At 42.4% G+C, this 25708-nt stretch overlaps 1 protein-coding gene across 4 annotated transcripts in view; it reads right to left on the bottom strand.

The window, feature by feature from the left end:
- Positions 1-4895: 4895 nt before the first annotated feature.
- Positions 4896-25708, bottom strand: part of LOC139761845 (U2 snRNP-associated SURP motif-containing protein) — a 434305-nt gene continuing 413492 nt past the window's right edge. For all 4 annotated transcript variants that reach the window (XM_071686407.1, XM_071686396.1, XM_071686389.1 and 1 more), the window contains 2 exons: positions 23721-23824; positions 4896-5166 (listed from right to left, as the gene is read on the bottom strand). In XM_071686407.1, coding sequence (XP_071542508.1) covers positions 5043-5166; positions 23721-23824 — 228 coding nt within the window. In that variant the 3' untranslated portion in view covers positions 4896-5042. The remainder of the gene's footprint in view (positions 5167-23720; positions 23825-25708) is intronic.

The raw sequence follows: 25708 nt of genomic DNA on the forward strand, positions 1-25708 counted from the left end.
ATTTAACCTTTCATTTCTCACTCGATCTAACAACCTCAGACCACACATTGTTCTCAAACATTTCTTTTCCAACACATCCACCCCCTTCCACAAAGACTTACTCAGAGCCCATTCCTTGCATCCATATAATACTGTTGGGACTACTACACCTTCAAATATAATCATATTTGCCCTCCCAGATAACAATATCTTTCCACATATTCTTCAGTGCTACCAGAACCTTTACTTCCTCAACCACTGTATGACTCCTTTCCTCTTCCACAGTTCCATTCATTGCCATGCCCACTCCTAGGCATCTAAAACTCTTCACCATCTTCATTCAAACTGGCATCTCAATAAATCTGTCCCCCAACCCTGCTACACCTAATAACTTGCTTTTATTCACATTTACTCTCAACTTCCTCCTTTCAAGCATTCTTCCAAACTTTTGCAGTTTCTCACTTGAATCCCCCAACAGTGTTGTATCATCAGCAAACAACAATTGACGCACTTCCAAGGCCCTCTCATCCCCTACAGACTGCATACTCACCCCTCTCTCCAATACTCTCGAAACCTACCTCTCTCATCACCTTCACCCCTTTCTCCAATACTCTTGCATCTACTCTCTCACCACCCCAACCATAAACAAATTAAATAGTTATGGCGACATTACATATCCCTTCTGTAGACCAACCTTCACTTGAAATAATTCACTTTCCTTTCTTCTTACTTTTTTTTTTTTTTTTTCTTTGTCGCTGTCTCCCGCGTTTGCGAGGTAGCGCAAGGAAACAGACAAAAGAAATGGCCCAAACCACCCCCATACACATGTATATACATACGTCCACACACGCAAATATACATACCTACACAGCTTTCCATGGTTTACCCCAGACGCTTCACATGCCCTGATTCAATCCACCGGCAGCACGTCAACCCCGGTATACCACATCGCTCCAATTCACTCTATTCCTTGCCCTCCTTTCACCCTCCTGCATGTTCAGGCCCCGATCACACAAAATCTTTTTCACTCCATCTTTCCACCTCCAATTTGGTCTCCCTCTTCTCCTCATTCCCTCCACCTCCAACACATATATCCTCTTGGTCAATCTTTCCTCACTCATTCTCTCCATGTGCCCAAACCATTTCAAAACACCCTCTTCTGCTCTCTCAACCACGCTCTTTTTATTTCCACACATCTCTCTTACCCTTACGTTACTTACTCGATCAAACCACCTCACACCACACATTGTCCTCAAACATCTCATTTCCAGCACATCCATCCTCCTGCGCACCACTTTATCCATAGCCCACGCCTCGCAACCATACAACATTGTTGGAACCACTATTCCTTCAAACATACCCATTTTTGCTTTCCGAGATAATGTTCTCGACTTCCACACATTATTCAAGGCTCCCAGAATTTTCGCCCCCTCCCCCACCCTATGATCCACTTCCGCTTCCATGGTTCCATCCACTGCCAGATCCACTCCCAGATATCTAAAACACTTTACTTCCTCCAGTTTTTCTCCATTCAAACTCACCTCCCAATTGACTTGACCCTCAACCCTACTGTACCTAATAACCTTGCTCTTATTCACATTTACTCTTAACTTTCTTCTTTCACACACTTTACCAAACTCAGTCACCAGCTTCTGCAGTTTCTCACATGAATCAGCCACCAGCGCTGTATCATCAGCGAACAACAACTGACTCACTTCCCAAGCTCTCTCATCCCCAACAGACTTCATACTTGCCCCTCTTTCCAAAACTCTTGCATTCACCTCCCTAACAACCCCATCCATAAACAAATTAAACAACCATGGAGACATCACACACCCCTGCCGCAAACCTACATTCACTGAGAACCAATCACTTTCCTCTCTTCCTACACGTACACATGCCTTACATCCTCGATAAAAACTTTTCACTGCTTCTAACAACTTGCCTCCCACACCATATATTCTTAATACCTTCCACAGAGCATCTCTATCAACTCTATCATATGCCTTCCCCAGATCCATAAATGCTACATACAAATCCATTTGCTTTTCTAAGTATTTCTCACATACATTCTTCAAAGCAAACACCTGATCGACACATCCTCTACCACTCCTGATACCACACTGCTCTTCCCCAATCTGATGCTCTGTACATGCCTTCACCCTCTCAATCAATACCCTCTTACTTGTACACATGCTTATATCCGTAATAAAAACTTTTCTGCTTTCAGAAGTTTTCCTTACACACATTATATTCTTAAGACTTTCAACAAGGTATCTTTATCAGCCCTATCATATGCTTTCTCCAGATTCATAAATGCCACATACAAATCCGTCTGTTGCTCTAAGTACTTCTCACACACATTCTTTAAAAGCAAACACCTGATCTACACATCCTCTACCACTTCTGAAACTGCATTGCTCTGTACATGCCCTCACTCTCTCAATCACTAACCCCTCATACATCTTTCCAGGTACACTCAACCCCCTTTGCTTTTATGCAATGTCAATGTACATGCATTCTGCCAATACTCAGGCATCTCATCATGATCCATACATACAATGAAAGTCCTAAATCCTAACAAACCAATCAACAACAGTCACACCCTTTCTCAAGAAATTCAACTGCAATACCATTCACTCTAGCTGCCTTGCCACATTTTATCTGATGCAAGGCTTTCACTACCTCTTTGCTCTAAACCACTGTCCATGACTCTCACTTCACATACCACCACGACCAAAAAACCCTACTTCTGCCACTCTATCATCAAACACATTCAACAGTTCAAAACACTTACTCCACCTCCTACTCACTTCTTCACTACCTTTTATCACTTCCCTTTTTACCCCCTTCACCAATGTTCCTATTTGTTCAGTTTTTCATACTCTATTAACCTCCCTCCAACATCTTGTTCTCCCTAAAGTTTACTGATACTTGCTCACCCCAAACCTCATTTGCCCTCTTTTTCAACCCCAGCACCTTCCTCTTGACTTACTGCTGCTTCTTGTACATCCCCCAGTCATTTGTACTCCTTCCTGGTAAGTACTGCCCAAACACCTCTCTTTTCCCCAACAATGGCAAGTTTGTATGTTCATCCCACCTCTAACTGCCCTTCTAATCTGCCCATCTACTACCTTTTGCATGTCACATGCCAACACTGCTTCCTAAATAACTCCTATTCCACACCCACTCCCCTTGCTTTATTTACTCTCACTTTCTGCTATTTATACTTGATCTCTCATGGTATTTCTTCAAAAAAGTCACTTTACCAAGCTCACTTATTCTCACTGATATTGTTTTCTCTCCCAAAAACCTGTTCTTATCTTCAGCCTCGCCTCCACAAGACAGTAATCAGACCGCATCAGTCCTGCTGCCTCTCTAGGCATCTTTACATCCAAAACTCTCTCTTTTACTCACCTATCAACTAACAGTATTCCAGTATTGCCCACTGACCATCTTTTCTACTCACATATGTATTCTTTTATTCCCAGTCACCAGTCCTTTTTTCAGAACACAACTCCACAAGCTGTTCATCATATCTGTTCATAATACTATATAACCCCCCCCCCCCAATTATACCCTTAACTGCCACATCACTCACCTTCACATTCAAGTCACCCATCACCACCACCCAGTCTCTTGAATCAAAATAGCTGACACTCACTCACATGCTCCCAAAACACTTGCCTCTCATGGCCAGGTGCATAAGCATTAATGGTCACCCACCTTGTACCTTCCACTTTCATTTCTACAAACAGCAGTCTATAATTCACTTCCTCACACCACTTCACACATTCCCACAACTACTACTTCAGGGTACTTCCTTAGCTCTTTGGCTCTCACCAATGTTCACTCCCAAAACATTTTCGAACCATTCTTCCCTTTATTCTTGAGCTTTGTTTTACTCAGAGCCAGAATCCAGGTTTTCCCTCAAACATTCTACCTATTTCTCCCCTTTTCTCTTGGTTATGTTCACACATACTTAGAAACCCCAGCCTGAGCCTTCGAGGAGGATGAGTACTCCCTGCTTGGTTCCTTCTTCTGTTTTACTTTAAGAATTTGAAATATAAGATGGGGAGTGTTTCCAACCCTCCCACTCCTGCCCCCTACAACACGCAGGGAATATAGAAGAATTCTTTTTCCCCTACCCCAGGGGTATGTAGAAACCACATGTGTTTCTGGTAGTTTGAGAGTTTGGCAATATCATCAAACATATGTGACTATGTTTTCATTGTTATCAATATCTCTATGGAAGTGATTTCTACTAAAAGAAAGGAAAGGGATATTTATAAAGCATCTCTCTTCTCCCATCTCCACCCTCTATCTACTCACCCAACAGCCACTGTTTGATGAGTGCAAGCAAAGAACATCTGTTAATCATTTTCAATAACTTCCCTCAGCTCCTGCTTTTAAGCTCTGGAAATCTTTATATTCACATTCAAGAGCAACAAAGAAGAACTTACAATGGTGTGAATGTTATTTGAGTATGCATGAATGAATATATTAAAAAATGAAATATTAGCAAGTTTGATCATTCAATCACCACCAACAAAGACACTGACTGGTTTATTGAAAAAAGTTTACTATGTACTATGTGCTTACTATAAAATGGTTGCTGAATGCCTATACAGGCCAAAACAAAGTGTAAAAGTAACATAATCCCCTAAATCAATTTCATGTGCTCAGTCACCATACAACTGTCAAATAATTCTAGGTGTAATTCAAGCAGTTCTTTAAAGTCCTGAATTTGCTACCTCTCTCTCCCTCCCCTTGCTTTACTTTCTTAGCTGTTACCACCCCTCCGATCTTTATACTTATCCCCTTTCCCATTCCATTCTTTAAACTATCTCTCCTACTTCAAATTCTTGTTACCAAATAAATCATACCGCTCAACATATCAGAAGAAAAAAATCACATTATCGTCAAATATTTTTATTAACAGTACATTTCACATTTCTGAAGGTATCACTGTACCTGAATTCTGAAAAAAGAATAAAACTGCCATAGTAAAGGATCTTTAGTATATTTATATCTTAATACCTTTAAACAATCACATCATTTTACTAGTGCCGACTTTTTTTCTTGTGCTTTCTAGGAGGAGACCGGGAATGCGATCTACGTTTTCTTGGAGAACGTGACCTGTGTCTTCTTGAACTTGGAGATCTTGAGCGAGTATGATGACGAGACCTAGAAAATGGAAGCAGAAATTAAACTAAAGGCAAATGCCATTCTCAGAAATTTATAAGCACCCATCTTTGCGGAAGATGAAAGCCGGCAAGGCAGCAGGTTTGGATGGTATTGCAGTGGAATTTATTAAAAAAGGGGGTGACTGTATTGTTGACTGGTTGGTAAGGTTATTTAATGTATGTATGACTCATGGTGAGGTGCCTGAGGATTGGCGGAATGCGTGCATAGTGCCATTGTACAAAGGCAAAGGGGATAAGAGTGAGTGCTCAAATTACAGAGGTATAAGTTTGTTGAGTATTCCTGGTAAATTATATGGGAGAGTATTGATTGAGAGGGTGAAGGCATGTACAGAGCATCAGATTGGGGAAGAGCAGTGTGGTTTCAGAAGTGGTAGAGGATGTGTGGATCAGGTGTTTGCTTTGAAGAATGTATGTGAGAAATACTTAGAAAAGCAAATGGATTTGTATGTAGCATTCATGGATCTGGAGAAGGTATACGATAGAGTTGATAGAGATGCTCTGTGGAAGGTATTAAGAATATATGGTGTGGGAGGAAAGTTGTTAGAAGCACTGAAAAGTTTTTATCGAGGATGTAAGGCATGTGTACGTGTAGGAAGAGAGGAAAGTGATTGGTTCTCAGTGAATGTAGGTTTGCGGCAGGGGTGTGTGATGTCTCCATGGTTGTTTAATTTGTTTATGGATGGGGTTGTTAGGGAGGTGAATGCAAGAGTTTTGGAAAGAGGGGCAAGTATGAAGTCTGTTGGGGATGAGAGAGCTTGGGAAGTGAGTCAGTTGTTGTTCGCTGATGATACAGCGCTTGTGGCTGATTCATGTGAGAAACTGCAGAAGCTGGTGACTGAGTTTGGAAAAGTGTGTGGAAGAAGAAAGTTAAGAGTAAATGTGAATAAGAGCAAGGTTATTAGGTACAGTAGGGTTGAGGGTCAAGTCAATTGGGAGGTGAGTTTGAATGGAGAAAAACTGGAGGAAGTGAAGTGTTTTAGATATCTGGGAGTGGATCTGGCAGCGGATGGAACCATGGAAGCGGAGGTGGATCATAGGGTGGGGGAGGGGGCGAAAATCCTGGGAGCCTTGAAGAATGTGTGGAAGTCGAGAACATTATCTCGGAAAGCAAAAATGGGTATGTTTGAAGGAATAGTGGTTCCAACAATGTTGTATGGTTGCGAGGCATGGGCTATGGATAGAGTGGTGCACTGGAGGATGGATGTGCTGGAAATGAGATGTTTGAGGACAATGTGTGGTGTGAGGTGGTTTGATCGAGTGAGTAACGTAAGGGTAAGAGAGATGTGTGGAAATAAAAGGAGCATGGTTGAGAGAGCAGAAGAGGGTGTTTTGAAGTGGTTTGGGCACATGGAGAGGATGAGTGAGGAAAGATTGACCAAGAGGATATATGTGTCGGAGGTGGAGGGAACAAGGAGAAGAGGGAGACCAAATTGGAGGTGGAAAGATGGAGTGAAAAAGATTTTGTGTGATCGGGGCCTGAACATGCAGGAGGGTGAAAGGAGGGCAAGGAATAGAGTGAATTGGAGCGATGTGGTATACCGGGGTTGACGTGCTGTCAGTGGATTGAAGCAGGGCATGTGAAGCGTCTGGGGTAAACCATGGAAAGCTGTGTAGGTATGTATATTTGCGTGTGTGGACGTATGTATATACATGTGTATGGGGGGGGGGGTTGGGACATTTCTTTCGTCTGTTTCCTTGCGCTACCTCGCAAACGCGGGAGACAGCGACAAAGTATAAAAAAAAAAAAAAAGAAAAAAAAAAAAAAATTTTGTTAGCTGAGGTGGCACGGGCAGCTGAGGCCCTAATCAAGGCCTTCTCATTCACGTTTTATACATATATATATATATATATATATATATATATATATATATATATATATATATATATATATTTATTGGAAAGGATCACAATTTTGCGCGTGTGTGGACGTATGTATATACATGTGTATGGGGGTGGGTTGGGCCATTTCTTTCGTCTGTTTCCTTGCGCTACCTCGCAAACGCGGGAGACAGCGACAAAAAAAAAAAAAATATATATATATATATATATATATATATATATATATATATATATATATATTTGCGTGTGTGGACGTATGTATATACATGTGTATGGGGGGGGGGGTTGGGCCATTTCTTTCGTCTGTTTCCTTTCTCCCCTATCCCTGGGGATAGGGGAGAAAGAATACTTCCCACGTATTCCCTGCGTGTCGTAGAAGGCGACTAAAAGGGGAGGGAGCGGGAGGCTGGAAATCCTCCCCTCTCGTTTTTTTTTTTTTTTTTTTTTTTCCCCAAAAGAAGGAACAGAGAAGGGGGCCAGGTGAGGATATTCCCTCTAAGGCCCAGTCCTCTGTTCTTAACGCTACCTCGCTAATGCGGGAAATGGCGAATAGTATGAAAGAAAAAAGAAAGATATATTATCCCTGGGGATAGGGGAGAAAGAATACTTCCCACGTATTCCCTGCGTGTCGTAGAAGGCGACTAAAAGGGGAGGGAGCGGGTGGCTGGAAATCCTCCCCTCTCATTTTTTTTTTAATTTTCCAAAAGAAGGAACAGAGAAGGGGGCCAGGTGAGGATATTCCCTCTAAGGCCCAGTCCTCTGTTCTTAACGCTACCTCGCTAATGCAGGAAATGACGAATAGTATGAAAAGAAAATATATATATATAAATATATATATATATATTTTTTTTTTTTTTTTTTTTATACTTTGTCGCTGTCTCCTGCGTTTGCGAGGTAGCGCAAGGAAACAGACGAAAGAAATGGCCCAACCCCCCCCCCCCCATACACATGTACATATACACGTCCACACACGCAAATATACATACCTACACAGCTTTCCATGGTTTACCCCAGACGCTTCACATGCCTTGATTCAATCCACTGACAGCACGTCAACCCCTGTATACCACATGACTCCAATTCACTCTATTCCTTGCCCTCCTTTCACCCTCCTGCATGTTCAGGCCCCGATCACACAAAATCTTTTTCACTCCATCTTTCCACCTCCAATTTGGTCTCCCTCTTCTCCTCGTTCCCTCCACCTCCGACACATATATCCTCTTGGTCAATCTCTCCTCACTCATTCTCTCCATGTGCCCAAACCATTTCAAAACACCCTCTTCTGCTCTCTCAACCACGCTCTTTTTATTTCCACACATCTCTCTTACCCTTACGTTACTTACTCGATCAAACCACCTCACACCACACATTGTCCTCAAACATCTCATTTCCAGCACATCCATCCTCCTGCGCACATCTCTATCCATAGCCCACGCCTCGCAACCATACAACATTGTTGGAACCACTATTCCCTCAAACATACCCATTTTCGCTTTCCGAGATAATGTTCTCGACTTCCACACATTTTTCAAGGCTCCCAAAATTTTCGCCCCCTCCCCCACCCTATGATCCACTTCCGCTTCCATGGTTCCATCCGCTGACAGATCCACTCCCAGATATCTAAAACACTTCACTTCCTCCAGTTTTTCTCCATTCAAACTCACCTCCCAATTGACTTGACCCTCACCCCTACTGTACCTAATAACCTTGCTCTTATTCACATTTACTCTCAACTTTCTTCTTCCACACACTTTACCAAACTCAGTCACCAGCTTCTGCAGTTTCTCACATGAATCAGCCACCAGTGCTGTATCATCAGCGAACAACAACTGACTCACTTCCCAAGCTCTCTCATCCCCAACAGACTTCATACTTGCCCCTCTTTCCAGGACTCTTGCATTTACCTCCCTTACAACCCCATCCATAAACAAATTAAACAACCATGGAGACATCACACACCCCTGCCGCAAACCTACATTCACTGAGAACCAATCACTTTCCTCTCTTCCTACACGTACACATGCCTTACATCCTCGATAAAAACTTTTCACTGCTTCTAACAACTTGCCTCCCACACCATATATTCTTAATACCTTCCACAGAGCATCTCTATCAACTCTATCATATGCCTTCTCCAGATCCATAAATGCTACATACAAATCCATTTGCTTTTCTAAGTATTTCTCACATACATATATATATATATATATATATATATATTGGGGAAGAGCAGTGTGGTTTCAGAAGTGGTAGAGGATGTGTGGATCAGGTGTTTGCTTTGAAGAATGTATGTGAGAAATACTTAGAAAAGCAAATGGATTTGTATGTAGCACTTATGGATCTGGAGAAGGCATATGATAGAGTTGATACAGATGTTCTGTGGAAGGTATTAAGAATATATGGTGTGGGAATCAAGTTGTTAGAAGCAGTGAAAAGTTTTTATTGAGGATGTATGGCATGTGTACGTGTAGGAAGAGAGGAAAGTGATTGGTTCTCAGTGAATGTAGGTTTGCGGTAGGGGTGTGTGATGTATCCATGGTTGTTTAATTTGTTTATGGATGGGGTTGTTAGGGAGGTGAATGCAAGAGTTTTGGAAAGAGGGGCAAGTATGAAGTCTGTTGTGGATGAGAGAGCTTGGGAAGTGAGTCAGTTGTTGTTCGCTGATGATACAGTGCTGGTGGCTGATTCATGTGAGAAACTGCAGAAGCTGGTGACTGAGTTTGGTAAAGTGTGTGAAAGAAGAAAGTTAAGAGTAAATGTGAATATGAGCAAGGTTATTAGGTACAGTAGGGTTGAGGGTCAAGTCAATTGGGAGGTAAGTTTGAATGGAGAAAAACTGGAGGAAGTAAAGTGTTTTAGATATCTGGGAGTGGATCTGGCAGCAGATGGAACCATGGAGGCTGGAAGTGAATCATAGGGTGGGGGAGGGGGCGAAAATCCAACATTCACTGAGAACCAATCACTTTCCTCTCTTCCTACACATACACAAGCCTTACATCCTCAATACAAACTTTTCACTGCTTCTAACAACCAGGGAATGTGAAGCGTCTGGAGTAAACCATGGAAAGTTCTGTGGGGCCTGGATGTGGAAAGGGAGCTGTGGTTTCGGTGCATTATACATGACAGGTAAAGACTGAGTGTGAATGAATGTGGCCTCTGTTGTCTTTTCCTAGTACTATCTCGCCCACGTGCAGGGGGAGGGGGTTCTCATTCTATGTGTGGTGGGTTGGCGATGGGAATGAATAAAGGCAGCAAGTATGAATTATGTGCATGTGTATATATGTATATGTCTGTGTATGTATATATATGTATACGTTGATATGTATAGGTATCATATGTGCATGTGTGGACGTGTATGTAAATACGTAGGTGGGTTGGGCCATTCTTTTGTTAGATACTTTTTCAGAACACAACTCCACAAACTGTTCACAATTCTCTTGAAAAACACCAAGTATCCAATGCCCCTTAGTTATATCCTAAATTGCCATATTATGCACACTAGCTTTTAGACCATCAACTATTAATACTCGATTCTTGGGCTTTTTCCTTTTTTAATGTTGTCCAGTCTTGGACAAAAGTCTACATCAAGGCCAGGCCTTAACTGAAATATATTTAGAGAATAAAGAAAGGGAAAAGGAAAAGATACGCAAAAGTATTTACGAATTTTGGAGGAAGTAAAAAAACCTGTCTTTTAAAATGTGCCAGATCATCTAAACAGGATACCAAGTTTTTCAGAGGAAGATTTAGCTATTCCTGTAATGAGAAGTTTCCAAGGAAGAGTGGATGTTACTGTAATACAAAGTATATTCATTGGGTCAAGAAGTGGAATTTCGGAACCATCAAAAGAGACGAGAATTGTTTGAGTGGATAGGAGTTGGCAAAAGAACTTGTGTGAAAAAACTACCAAGGATGGAGTAGGTGTATGGTACTTGTAAGGAGATGGTAGGGATAGTCTGGTAGTCCAGTTTTGATAAGACAGAAAGTAAGACCAGCAATCCTGATATGGAGAATGTAAGATGGTTCCAACACCACTTTAACACTCCTCAGTCAGGACAGTAGTCCCACCCTGGGAAGCTGCTGACAACAGCCTACTACGCTCTTTGACATATTCCCATAATCCCTCCTTCTTTTACTCCTATCCTTATGCTAATCCCTGACTTTACCCCTACAACATTCACAAAATATTATTCTTCCCTTTCCCCATTTAGCTTTGTTCTTCACAAAGCTAGAACATCCAGGTTTCTCTCCTTGAAGTGCTACCTATCTCTCTTTTCTTTTCATCTTGGTTACATCCATACACATTCAGACACCCTAGCTTTAGCCTACAAGGAGGATGAGCTGTCCTTGTTTGGAGAAGGAATATAAGATGGTTGACAAAGATACCTTGAGGAAAGTATCAAAAAAATATGGAGTGGGAGGAAAGCTATATGAAGCAGTAAGGAGTTTTCAAGAAATGAGGAGTATGTGTTAGTAGGTAGAGAGGAGGGTGAGTGGTTTTAGGTGAAGGTGGGTCTGTGGCGGGAGTGTGTGGTGGCACCATGGCTGTCCTTTCTGCTTATGGAAAGGATGGCGAAGGAAGTGAATGAGAGGGTCTTGGAGACGGCCAGCTCTTAAGTCCAGCAAGGGTGGGAGTGCCTGGGAGGGCAGTCAACTATTGTTCACTGAGGACACAGTACTGGTAAGAAACTTTTGGATGAGAGAGAGAGAGAGAGAGAGAGAGAGAGAGAGAGAGAGAGAGAGAGAGAGAGAGAGAGAGAGAGAGAGAGAGAGAGAGAGAGACAGAGAGAGAGAGACAGAGAGAGAGAGACAGAGAGAGAGACAGAGACAGAGAGACCTGGCAAGGAAATGCCAACAAACGGAACCATGAGAGCTGAAGTGAGTCATAGGGTAGGGTGGGTGAGAAGGAAAAGGTTTTACGAGTATTGAAAAATATGTGGAAAGAGTGGTCACTATCTAATAAGGCAAAGATGGGTATGTTTGAAAGTATAGTAATCCTGACAGTGCTGTAAGGATTCTATGCTCAGGCTTTTGATAAGAACATACAGAAGAGAGTGCAAGTATTGGAAATAAAATTTCTGAGGGGAATATGAGGTGTAAAGAGGGTTGATTAAATAAGAAATGATGGCATAAGAGAGGATACAGAAGAGAGTGCATGTGTTGGAAACGAAATGTCTCAGGGGAATATGTGGTGTAAAGAGGGTTGATTAAGTAGGAAATGATAGCCTAAAAGAAAAGGTGTACTAATAGGAAACATAGTTGATAGAGCTGAAGAGGGCGTGCTGAAACAGTTTGGACATGAGAAAATAAATGAAGACACAATGAAAAAGAGGATGCATTTGTCAGAATTGGAGTGATGGGGTACATAAGGGGTAATATCCTCTTAATGGACTGAACCATGGAATATGAAGTGGTGGGAAGCCATGTAAAGGTCTATGGGGCCTGGTTGTGCATAGGGGGACAAGGTTTCAGTGCACTACAAATGAAAGCTATAGAGCAGATGTGAGCAAATGAAGCCATTTCTCCATCTGTTGTTGGTGCTACCTTACTGATGTGGGGAAACAGCACACAAGTATGAAAAAATATATAATTCACACTCTCCCTTGTACACCTTATATTCACTCACATTTTCAAGTTGCAAACTCTCAAAGTACTTTCCACTCAATCCTAACTCCTTCTTGGCTTATCCCTTGTTTCATCCACTTCTGACAAGTCCCTCTCTTGGCCATCCTCTCCATATGTACAAACCATTCTCGTGTACACAATTCAGTTCTATCATACATACTTTTACTACTATTACACATCTCTATCTTTATTCTATCAACTTTTATTACACCACATTTCCAACACATTTACCCTTTTCTGTACTTTTTAATCTAGGACCCCATGCCTCACATCAACACATCACAACCACTATATACCATTACACACCCAGCTTTGTCTTAAGAGACAAGTCTCTCTTATCACATCCCTCAATGCCCTCAGGATCTTAGCCTCCTAACCCATCCTATGGCTCACTTCAGCTCCTCACACTTACATTCCATGCTATAGCAATTCCCAGATATCTAAAACAGCCCACTTCCTCCAGGTTCTCTTCATTCAAAGTCATTCAAACTAAGATCTCTCTCTCTCTCTCTCTCTCTCTTCAATGCTATGCCTAATAACCTTTTATTGCATTCATTCACAATTACTCTCTTTTCATACATTTTTGCATTTTCACACACTTTTGCAAATTCAAACACCAGTTTCTGAAGAATTTCACTTGAATCTGCCATCAACACTGTGTCATCAGCAAACTACAACTGACTCATTTTTCAGGCTTCTTCAACCCCAACACAATGCATACACAACTCCTCTCTCCAAAACCCTTTCATTCACCACTCTCACTACCCCATCCATATACAAATTAAACAGCCATGATGACATCACACACCCCTATTGCAGACCCACCTTCAACTGGAACCATTCACCCTCCTTGCAAACACACCTTGCTCTCTTGATAAAAACTCCTCACTGCTTCTTGCAACTACCCCACCATCACCATCACCACATATATGCAACAACTTCCACAACACAGCTGCATCAACCATAACATATAATTTCTCCAGTTCCATAAATGCCACATAGCTTGTTTCTCTATGTATTTCTCACACACATTCTTCATAGCAAACACCTGATTTGCACACCTTCTATATATCCTGAAGCTACAGTGATCCTCTATAGTCTGAGGCTTTGTATGAACCACCATCCACTCAATCACAACAGTCTTAAACAATTTACCACATACACTCAACAAATTTACACCTCTTGTAATCAGAACATTCACTTCTTGCCTTTCTGCAGTGGCACTAACAGGATTTCTGCCAATGCTCTGGTACCTTAGCATGAACATTACATAAATAAAAAATCCTTGCTAATCAATCAACAGAAAAGATAGAAAAAAAAAATGGAATAAAAGAAAAAACAATAAACAACAACAGAGAATTCGTTTTCAAAATTCACTGAAAATTGCCACATTGACACGCTAAATATCTTGTGCAGCTGCAGTCAATGGGTTAAGCCCTTTCCATTTTGATTCTACTTTTGGTCATCAACTCACTGCAGACTCTTCTTTTCCACCATTATAACTATACACAGTTCTTTCAATTGCCTCTCTATATCTTCAATGACATTTATACATTTATTCTATTTATTTTGCTTTGTCACTGTCTCCCGCGTTAGCGAGGTAGCACAAGGAAACAGACGAAAGAATGGCCCAACCCACCTACATACACATGTATATACATACACGTCCACGCATGCAAATATACATACCTATACATCTCAACATATACATATATATATACACACACAGACATATACATTTTTTTTTTTTTTTTTGCTTTGTCGCTGTCTCCCGCGTTTGCGAGGTAACGCAAGGAAACAGACGAAAGAAATGGCCCAACCCATCCCCATACACATGTACATATATACGTCCACACACACAAATATACATACCTACACAGCTTCCAATGGTTTACCCCAGACGCTTCACATGCCCTGATTCAATCCACTAACAGCACGTCAACCCCGGTATACCACATCGATCCAATTCACTCTATTTCTTGCCCTCCTTTCACCCTCCTGCATGTTCAGGCCCCGATCACACAAAATCTTTTTCACTCCATCTTTCCACCTCCAATTTGGTCTCCCACTTCTCCTCGTTCCCTCCACCTCCGACACATCTATCATCTTGGTCAATCTTTCCTCACTCATTCTCTCCATGTGCCCAAACCATTTCAAAACACCCTCTTCTGCTCTCTCAACCACGCTCTTTTTATTTCCACACATCTCTCTTACCCTTACGTTACTTACTCGATCAAACCACCTCACACCACACATCGTCCTCAAACATCTCATTTCCAGGACATCCATCCTCCTGCGCACAACTCTATCCATAGCCCATGCCTCGCAACCATACAACATTGTTGGAACCACTATTCCTTCAAATATACCCATTTTTGTTTTCCGAGATAATGTTCTCGACTTCCACACATTCTTCAAGGCTCCCAGAATTTTCGCTCCCCTCCCCCACCCTATGATCCACTTCCACTTCCATGGTTCCATCCGCTGCCAGATCCACTCCCAGATATCTAAAACACTTTACTTCCTCCAGTTTTTCTCCATTCAAACTTACCTCCCAATTGACTTGACCCTCAACCCTACTGTACCTAATAACCTTGCTCTTATTCACATTTACTCTCAACTTTCTTCTTTCACACACTTTACCAAACTCAGTCACCAGCTTCTGCAGTTTCTCACATGAATCAGCCACCAGCGCTGTATCATCAGCGAACAACAACTGACTCACTTCCCAAGCTCTCTCATCCCCAACAGACTTCATACTTGCCCCTCTTTCATACTGTCTGCCTTTATTCATTCCCATTGCCATCTCGCCACACATGCAATAACAACCCCCTTCCCCCCTCATGTGCGGGAGGTAGCGCTATGAAGACAACAAAGGCCCCATTCGTTCACACTCAGTCTCTAGCTGTCATGTAATAATGCACCGAAACCACATCTCCCTTTACACATCCAGGCCCCCACAAAACTTTCCATGGTTTACCCCAGACACTTCACATGCCCTGGTTCAATCCATTGACAGCACGTTGACCCTGGTATACCACATCGTTCCAATTCACTCTATTCCTTGCACGCCCTTCACCCTCCTGCATGTTCAGGCCCTGATCACTCAAAATCTTTTTCACTCCATCTTTCCACCTCCAATTTCGTCTCCCACTTCTCTTCGTTCCCTCCACCTCTGACACATATATCCTCTTGGTCAATCTTTCCTCACTCATTCTCTCCATGTGACCAAACCATTTCAAAACACCCTCTTCTGCTCTCTCAACCACACTCTTTTTATTACCACACATCTCTCTTACCCTTTCATTACTTACTCGATCAAACCACCTCACACCACATATTGTCCTCAAGCATCTCATTTCCAGCACATCCACCCTCCTGCACACAACTCTATCCATAGCCCACGCCTCGCAACCATACAACATTGCTGGAACCACTATTCCTTCAAACATACCCATTTTTGCTTTCCGAGATAATATTCTCGACTTCCACACATTCTTCAACTCTCCCAGAATTTTCGCCCCCTCCCCCACCATATGATTCACTTCCGCTTCCATGGTTCCATCTGCTACCAAATCCACTCCCAGATATCTATAAACACTTCACTTCCTCCAGTTTTTTTCCATTCAAACTTACCTCCCAATTGACTTGACCCTCAACCCTACTGTACCTAATAATCTTGCTCTTATTCACATTTACTCTCAACTTTCTTCTTTCACACACTTTACCAAACTCAGTCACCAGCTTCTGCAGTTTCTCACATGAATCAGCCACCAGTGCTGTATCATCAGCGAACAACAACTGACTCACTTCCCAAGCTCTCTCATCCACAACAGACTGCATACTTGCCCCTCTTTCCAAAACCCTTGCATTCACCTCCCTAACAACCCCATCCATAAACAAATTAAACAACCATGGAGACATCACACACCCCTGCCGCAAACCAACATTCACTGAGAACCAATCACTTTCCTCTCTTCCTACATATCCATAAATGGATTTGTATGTAGCATTTATGGATCTGGAGAAGGCATATGATAGAGTTGATAGAGATGCTCTGTGGAAGGTATTAAGAATATATGGTGTGGGAGGAAAGTTGTTAGAAGCAGTGAAAAGTTTTTATCGAGGATGTAAGGCATGTGTACGTGTAGGAAGAGAGGAAAGTGATTGGTTCTCAGTGAATGTAGGTTTGCGGCAGGGGTGTGTGATGTCTCCATGGTTGTTTAATTTGTTTATGGATGGGGTTGTTAGGGAGGTAAATGCAAGAGTTTTGGAAAGAGGGGCAAGTATGAAGTCTGTTGTGGATGAGAGAGCTTGGGAAGTGAGTCAGTTGTTGTTCGCTGATGATACAGCGCTGGTGGCTGATTCATGTGAGAAACTGCAGAAGCTGGCGACTGAGTTTGGAAAAGTGTGTGGAAGAAGAAAGTTAAGAGTAAATGTGAATAAGAGCAAGGTTATTAGGTACAGTAGGGTTGAGGGTCAAGTCAATTGGGAGGTGAGTTTGAATGGAGAAAAACTGGAGGAAGTGAAGTGTTTTAGATATCTGGGAGTGGATCTGGCAGCGGATGGAACCATGGAAGCGGAAGTGGATCATAGGGTGGGGGAGGGGGCGAAAATCCTGGGGGCCTTGAAGAATGTGTGGAAGTCGAGAACATTATCTCGGAAAGCAAAAATGGGTATGTTTGAAGGAATAGTGGTTCCAACAATGTTGTATGGTTGCGAGGCGTGGGCTATGGATAGAGTTGTGCGCAGGAGGATGGATGTGCTGGAAATGAGATGTTTGAGGACAATGTGTGGTGTGAGGTGGTTTGATCGAGTGAGTAACGTAAGGGTAAGAGAGATGTGTGGAAATAAAAAGAGCGTGGTTGAGAGAGCACAAGAGGGTGTTTTGAAATGGTTTGGGCACATCGAGAGGATGAGTGAGGAAAGATTGACCAAGAGGATATATGTGTCGGAGGTGGAGGGAACAAGGAGAAGAGGGAGACCAAATTGGAGGTGGAAGGATGGAGTGAAAAAGATTTTGTGTGATCGGGGCCTGAACATGCAGGAGGGTGAAAGGAGGGCAAGGAATAGAGTGAATTGGAGCGATGTGGTATACCGGGGTTGACGTGCTGTCAGTGGATTGAAGCAAGGCACGTGAAGCGTCTGGGGTAAACCATGGAAAGCTGTGTAGGTATGTATATTTGTGTGTGTGGACGTATGTATATACATGTGTATGGGGGGGGGGTTGGGCCATTTCTTTCGTCTGTTTCCTTGCGCTACCTCGCAAACGCGGGAGACAGCGACAAAGTATAATAAAAAAAAAAAAATAATATATATATATATATATTTCTTTCTTTTCTTTCGTACTATTCGCCATTTCCCGCATTAGCGAGGTAGCGTTATCAACAGAGGACTGGGCCTTAGAGGGAATATCCTCACCTGGCCCCCTTCTCTGTTCCTTCTTTTGGAAAATTAAAAAAAAACGAGAGGGGAGGATTTCCAGCCACCCGCTCCCTTCCCTTTTAGTCGCCTTCTACGACACGCAGGGAATACGTGGGAAGTATTCTGTCTCCCCTATCCCCAGGGATAATATATATATATATATATATATATATATATATATATATATATATATATATATATATATATATATATATATATATATATATATTTTTTTTTTGCCGGTCTCCCGCGTTTGCAAGGTAGCGCAAGGAAACAGACGGAAGAAATAGCCCAACCCACCCCCATACACATGCATATACATATGTCCACACATGCAAATATACATACCTACACAGCTTTCCATGGTTTGCCCCAGACGCTTCACATGCCCTGATTCAACCCACTGACAGCACGTCAACCCCGGTATACCACATCGATCCAATTCACTCTATTCCTTGCCCTCCTTTCACCCTCCTGCATGTTCAGGCCCCGATCACACAAAATCTTTTTCACTCCATCTTTCCACCTTCAATTTGGTCTCCCACTTCTCCTCGTTCCCTCCACCTCCGACACATATATCCTCTTGGTCAATCTTTCCTCACTCATTCTCTCCATGTGCCCAAACCATTTCAAAACACCCTCTTCTGCTCTCTCAACCACGCTCTTTTTATTTCCACACATCTCTCTTACCCTTACGTTACTTACTCGATCAAACCACCTCACACCACACATTGTCCTCAAACATCTCATTTCCAGCACATCCATCCTCCTGCGCACCACTCTATCCATAGCCCACGCCTCGCAACCATACAACATTGCTGGAACCATTATTCCTTCATGCATACCCATTTTTGCTTTCCGAGATAATGTTCTCGACCTCCACACATTCTTCAAGGCTCCCAGAATTTTCGCCCCCTCCCCCACCCTATGATCCACTTCCGCTTCCATGGTTCCATCCGCTGCCAGATCCACTCCCAGATATCTAAAACACTTTACTTCCTCCAGTTTTTCTCCATTCAAACTTACCTCCCAGTTGACTTGACCCTCAACCCTACTGTACCTAATAACCTTGCTCTTATTCACATTTACTCTTAACTTTCTTCTTTCAAACAATTACCAAACTCAGTCACCAGCTTCTGCAGTTTCTCACATGAATCAGCCACAAGCGCTGTATCATCAGCGAACAACAACTGACTCACTTCCCAAGCTCTCTCATCCACAACAGACTGCATACTTGCCCCTCTTTCCAAAACCCTTGCATTCACCTCCCTAACAACCCCATCCATAAACAAATTAAACAACCATGGAGACATCACACACCCCTGCCGCAAACCAACATTCACTGAGAACCAATCACTTTCCTCTCTTCCTACATATTTATATATATATATTTTTTTTTTTTGCCGGTCTCCCGCGTTTGCGAGGTAGCGCAAGGAAACAGACGGAAGAAATGGCCCAACCCACCCCCATACACATGTATATACATACGTCCACACACGCAAATATACATACCTACACAGCTTTCCATGGTTTGCCCCAGACGCTTCACATGCCCTGATTCAACCCACTGACAGCACGTCAACCCCGGTATACCACATCGATCCAATTCACTCTATTCCTTGCCCTCCTTTCACCCTCCTGCATGTTCAGGCCCCGATCACACAAAATCTTTTTCACTCCATCTTTCCACCTTCAATTTGGTCTCCCACTTCTCCTCGTTCCCTCCACCTCCGACACATATATCCTCTTGGTCAATCTTTCCTCACTCATTCTCTCCATGTGCCCAAACCATTTCAAAACACCCTCTTCTGCTCTCTCAACCACGCTCTTTTTATTTCCACACATCTCTCTTACCCTTACGTTACTTACTCGATCAAACCACCTCACACCACACATTGTCCTCAAACATCTCATTTCCAGCACATCCATCCTCCTGCGCACAACTCTATCCATAGCCCACGCCTCGCAACCATACAACATTGTTAGAACCACTATTCCTTCAAACATACCCATTTTTGCTTTCCAAGATAATGTTCTCGACCTCCACACATTCTTCAAGGCTCCCAGAATTTTCGCCCCCTCCCCCACCCTATGATCCACTTCCGCTTCCGTGGTTCCATCCGCTGCCAGATCCACTCCCAGATATCTAAAACACTTTACTTCCTCCAGTTTTTCTCCATTCAAACTTACCTCCCAGTTGACTTGACCCTCAACCCTACTGTACCTACCTAATAACCTTGCTCTTATTCACATTTACACTTAACTTTCTTCTTTCACACACTTTACCAAACTCAGTCACCAGCTTCTGCAGTTTCTCACATGAATCAGCCACAAGCGCTGTATCATCAGCGAACAACAACTGACTCACTTCCCAAGCTCTCTCATCCCCAACAGACTTCATACTTGCCCCTTTTTCCAAAACTCCTGCATTCCCCTCCCTAACAACCCCATCCATAAACAAATTAAACAACCATGGAGACATCACACACCCCTGCCCCAAACCTACATTCACTGAGAACCAATCACTTTCCTCTCTTCCTACACGTACACATGCCTTACATCCTCGATAAAAACTTTTCACTGCTTCTAACAACTTGCCTCCCACACCATATATTCTTAATACCTTCCACAGAGCATCTCTATCAACTCTATCATATGCCTTCTCCAGATCCATAAATGCTACATACAAATCCATTTGCTTTTCTATATCTTTCTTTCTTTCTTTTAAACTATCCGCCATTTCCCGCATTAGCGAGGTAGCGTTAAGAACAGAGAACTGGGCCTTTGTGGAATATCCTCACCTGGCCCCCCTCTGTTCCTTCTTTTGGAAAATTAGAAAAAAGAAAAAAAAAAACGAGAGGGGAGGATTTCCAGCCTCCCACTCCCTTCCCTTTTAGTCGCCTTCTACGACACGCAGGGAATATGTGGGAAGTATTCTTCATCCCCTATCCCCAGGGATATATATATATTTCATACTATTCGCCATTTCCCGTGACAGCAAGGTAGCGTTAAGAACAGAGGACTGGGCCTTTGAGGGAATATCCTCACCTGGCCCTTTTCTCTATTCCTTCTTTTGGAAAATTAAAAAAAAAAAAAAAAAAAAACCCTCAGTTTTCTTTAAATTGTTCAGCACAAACAATAACTATAACAACTGAAGTTTACTCAATATTGTATCCATGTACAAACACTTTAAATTTTCAACTCTAAATGAGAGTAGTTAGTTGGATGGGGTGTGAGTTTATATGGAGAAAATTTGAAGAAAGTCTAATGGTTTAGATCTGGGAGTGGACATAGCAGCAAATTGAACCAGGGAAGCACCAGTGAGGCATAAGGTGGGTGAGGGGGGAGGAAGGTTTTGGAAGCATTGAGTGTGTGGAAAGAGGGGGAGAGGGCAAAAATGGATATCTCTGAAAGTATAGCAATCCTAATCAAGTTGTATGGATGCAAAGCATGGGCTATAAAGGAAGCTGTGCAAAGGAGGGTGGATTGCTTGGAAATATGATTGAGGACAATACAAGGTATGATGAGGTCTGTTTGAGTAAGTAATAAAAAAGTGAAAGGTGTAGTAATGAGAAGAGTGTGGTTGAGAGAGATGATGAGGAAGTGCTGCAGTGATTTGGAAATATGGATAGAAAGAGTGAACAGCGGCTGAAGAAGAGGATATGTGTGTCAGTAATGGAAGGGGAAAAAGAGTCCCCATAACTGGTGAACTCCAGTGCTGCTTCTAAGTCTTTAGTTCCTCATCCTTAACAGACCACAAGCAGAAGGCAATTTCAGTGAAGTGTTTCCAGAGGCTCTTACCTAATGTTCCTACTTAACGTTCCAAATTATTACTTCTACAATGTTCCACCCTAATGTTCCTTTTTTTCTTTTTCTTAGACTATTACCAATTGTTAGTAAAGGATGATATGAAACTAACCACTGCGAGGGGGAGAGGATACTAATTATGTGTAGGTAGTGAAGCAAATTGTTAATCAGAAATGTGTAGGTAATCAAGAGGAAGGTAACAGATCAGACTGCAAACAGTAAAGCCAGAAGTAAGGAGAGAGCACTGATAGTTCAGAAAGGTGGTTCAATATATCCTTACCCCCCAACCTCAGTAGGATCCCCCATCATTGTAAACCATCCAGCGCAGCCTGATGGATGGGAGTAGCAGGCTTACCCTGCCAAGATGTCTACTTTCCTGCCTCATCAAACAACCCTTGGGAACTGGTACCCACCATGGTAGCTTTAGGGATACAACCAGATCCCATCCTCCACAAATGCACAAAGGTGGCACCACCCATGCCAGTTCGAGGGCCTAAACCAGGTGTTACAGGTAGGCTGACCAATCTCAACCTGTGCTCTTGGACCACATACTTTGAGGGAATGGGTCTAGGTAAGGGCCTTCACCGAGCACACCTCAGGGTTCCGGTAGAAAAGCCCTAACCCCCTGAGAGCACTTGCACTCTTCTGACACCATGGACCACGCCAGTTTAGAGTAGCTGACGTGACTTGCACAAAGTCTTTACCAGTTAAATCCCATACGCCCTGTAGGACTTCTTGGGTACTGTAATAGATGCACTTGTATTTGTGTGCAGCTGAGAGTGCAAAGTAAACTCCAGACTCGGGCTGATGACGACAGTCTCTGTACCTTTGGAAGCCACAATGTCGGGCTTCCTAAAGGACCCTGCAAAGGGGATACAAGGCTCAAAAACCACATAGTATCCCTGAGGGAGTTACTGAGGGAGTCATGTCTTTTGACTCTACCCCCGTGGGTACGTGGGCATACCTAAGCAATATGCCCAAGCATACCGGGCTTGTGATGTGTCACAGAGGCCAGAGATTTTGGGTCAGCCTTGTGCAGACCTAGCGGGGGTAGGTAATGTTCCAGCCTCACTTGGATGGCCTTAACATAGTCACCGCCTGTGAGAAGACAGATCCTAATGGTAACCCATCTGCTAATCTGGGGTATGGCTGCAGATGGAGTGAGACCCATTCTATCACTAATGTTTCTACCTACTGCTCCTAACTATTCCTACCCACTACTTCAGTCTTTTGCTCCTACTATTTTGCAAAAAGGCTAGGCAAAAGCATAATACTCATCAAAGGAAAATGTAGAGTTATGATGGTTGTATGTTTGTGGAGAGATTGCCAGAAATCAACATGTGGGTGAGACAGAAGGATAAGACAGCTACTTGGGTCAGTGGAGTGCAACTTGACAATCACTAAAATGTTGGCTCACTATGCAGCTGTCACTCACCCTCCAAATAATCAGTCAGGTAGTACCAGTATTGTACCTCCCTGGTCGGTGGCTGTCTAACAAATACTAACCAACAACTACCTGAGCATTCAGGGACTGAATATGTTAGAGGTCAAAGGAAGGCATGGAACAGAGTTAACTGAAGCAATGTGGTATACTGGGGTCAATTCCTGTCAATGGACCGAACAAGGGCATACAAAGCAGACAGGAAAAACAACAGAAAGGTCTATGGGCCTGGATGTAGATATGGAGGCTGTGGTTTCGCTACATTACACATGACACCTAAAGAATGGATGTGAGTGAATGAGGCCTTCTTCTATTCCTGGTACTATCTTGTTACTGCAGGAAATGACAAGCAATTATGAACAAAAGAAATAAGACTTTAAATAATACAGAGTACTACTTACTTGTGTGGTGATCTTGAGCGTTTTGTAGGCCTTCTTTCCTCAGGTGTAGAACTTCGACTTCGGTGTCTGTGATGTCTTCGTTCACTACCTTCCTCCTTCTCAATCTAAGGGAATTAAATTTGTTTGAAAATAAATATAAAGTAAGCAGAATTAATGTATCTTTCATACATCAATAAATACACTGTAGTTGTTCTGAAGAATAACCTTTAAATTTGTAAGGCTGGACAAGTAGCTACAAAGTCATAGTAAACCATAACCTCATGAACATGTCCATGATTCTCGTAACACCGAAAGGTAGATGTTCCCTACATACTGTGATTATCAGGATTCCAACAAAGCAGTATTCTAACTTTCCTCATCTCTGCCTTTATGGGCTTCAGTGAGAAATGCAATCCAGATACTAAGCCACTCGTTACAAAACAAAAACTACTTAAACTGGCCACATATCTGGTTACAATCAAAAGCAAGATCAAATAAAAAAGGGCTACACCCTATGATCATTATATCATAAATGCCATCCTTATCTGTCAGAACCCTACTTAATACAATATATGCTTGGCTGCCAATCCTGGCAACACGTAGCTCTTTGGATATTGTGTACAACGCAGTAATATATGTAAAAACACTGATTTATACATATATAGTGTGTATCAAATATTTTACTTTTTAACATTCAAAATTTAAAGCACAAGGAACAAGTAAGTGAGAGACAAATAAATTCAACAGTCTAATGTGCAGCATAGTATTCAGAACTTAGAGATATAAAAAACAAAACCAATGAGTAATGTTATATTCAGCAATGTTATCCTTATTAGGAGCTCCATATATTACTGGGTTAATACAACTTTCTATAATCACTGCAAAATAATCACATACTAATCTTCACAGTCAAAAAAATATAACCACACTATTGCTAAAGGATATTACTCATCATAAAAGCAGAATCAGTCTGTTCAATCTGTTTTTATGGTTAGGATGCTAAAGGATGCGAATGCGAGGTTTTAATGAGAAGGGTTGGGACTGCAGCCTGGCAATAGCAAGGGTGCTCAGAAAGTGAATTCGCTATTGCTTTTGAATGACACAGGGCTTGTGGCAAATCTGAGTGAGAAACTGCAGAAACTGTTTTCTAAATTTGGGTGAATGTGTGAAAAGAGAATGTTGAGAGCAAATGTGAACAGAGGCAAAGTCATTTGGTTAGCACTGGAGAGAGACAGTTGGGATATGAGTCTGAATGGAGAAAGTGAAGTGTTTTACATACCTGGAAGTGGCTCTGGAAGTGAATGGAACCATGGAAACAGAGGCAAGTCATAGGGTGGGTGAAGGTTCTGGGAACGTTGAGGAATGTAGGGAAAGAGAGATCACTATCTGGGAGGGTGAAGACAGAAATGTTTGATGGTGTTGGAGTCCTAATGGTGTTGTAAGATGCAAGGAATGAGACATAGATAAATAGGTACGTATGTGTTGAAAATGAAATGTATGAGGACAATGTGTTGTGAGGAGGGTTGATCAAGTAAGAAATGATAATCAAGGGAAAGGCATGATAAGAAGGGAGGAAATGGGTAAATGAGAGGAAGAGGGTGTGTTCAAATGGTTTGGATGTATGGAGATAATGAGTGCAAAGAGGTTGAGAAAGAGGAAATAAATATCAGAATTGGAGGGTTAAGAAGAGGGGAGGAGGGGCAGGCAGGCAAATTTGGTATATGAAGGATGGAGGGGAAAAGGTTTGTGTGCGCAGAATTTGAACATGTAGGAGCATATAGCAAGCAAAGGATAAAGTGAAATGGAGAGATGTGATATACAGAGGGTGACAAGCTGTCAATGGACTGAACCACAGCATATAATGTGGCAAGGAGAAACTATAAAAAAGTGTTGGGCTTGGCAGTGGTTTAGATGCATTACAGACAATAGCTAAAAATGAATGTGAAAGAATAAGACCATTTCTTCATCAGCTTCTGGTGCTGTCTAGATAACATGGAAAATGGCAGACA

This window comes from Panulirus ornatus, chromosome 3 (assembly GCF_036320965.1).
Source record: "Panulirus ornatus isolate Po-2019 chromosome 3, ASM3632096v1, whole genome shotgun sequence".
Classification (NCBI taxonomy): Eukaryota; Metazoa; Arthropoda; class Malacostraca; order Decapoda; family Palinuridae; genus Panulirus; species Panulirus ornatus.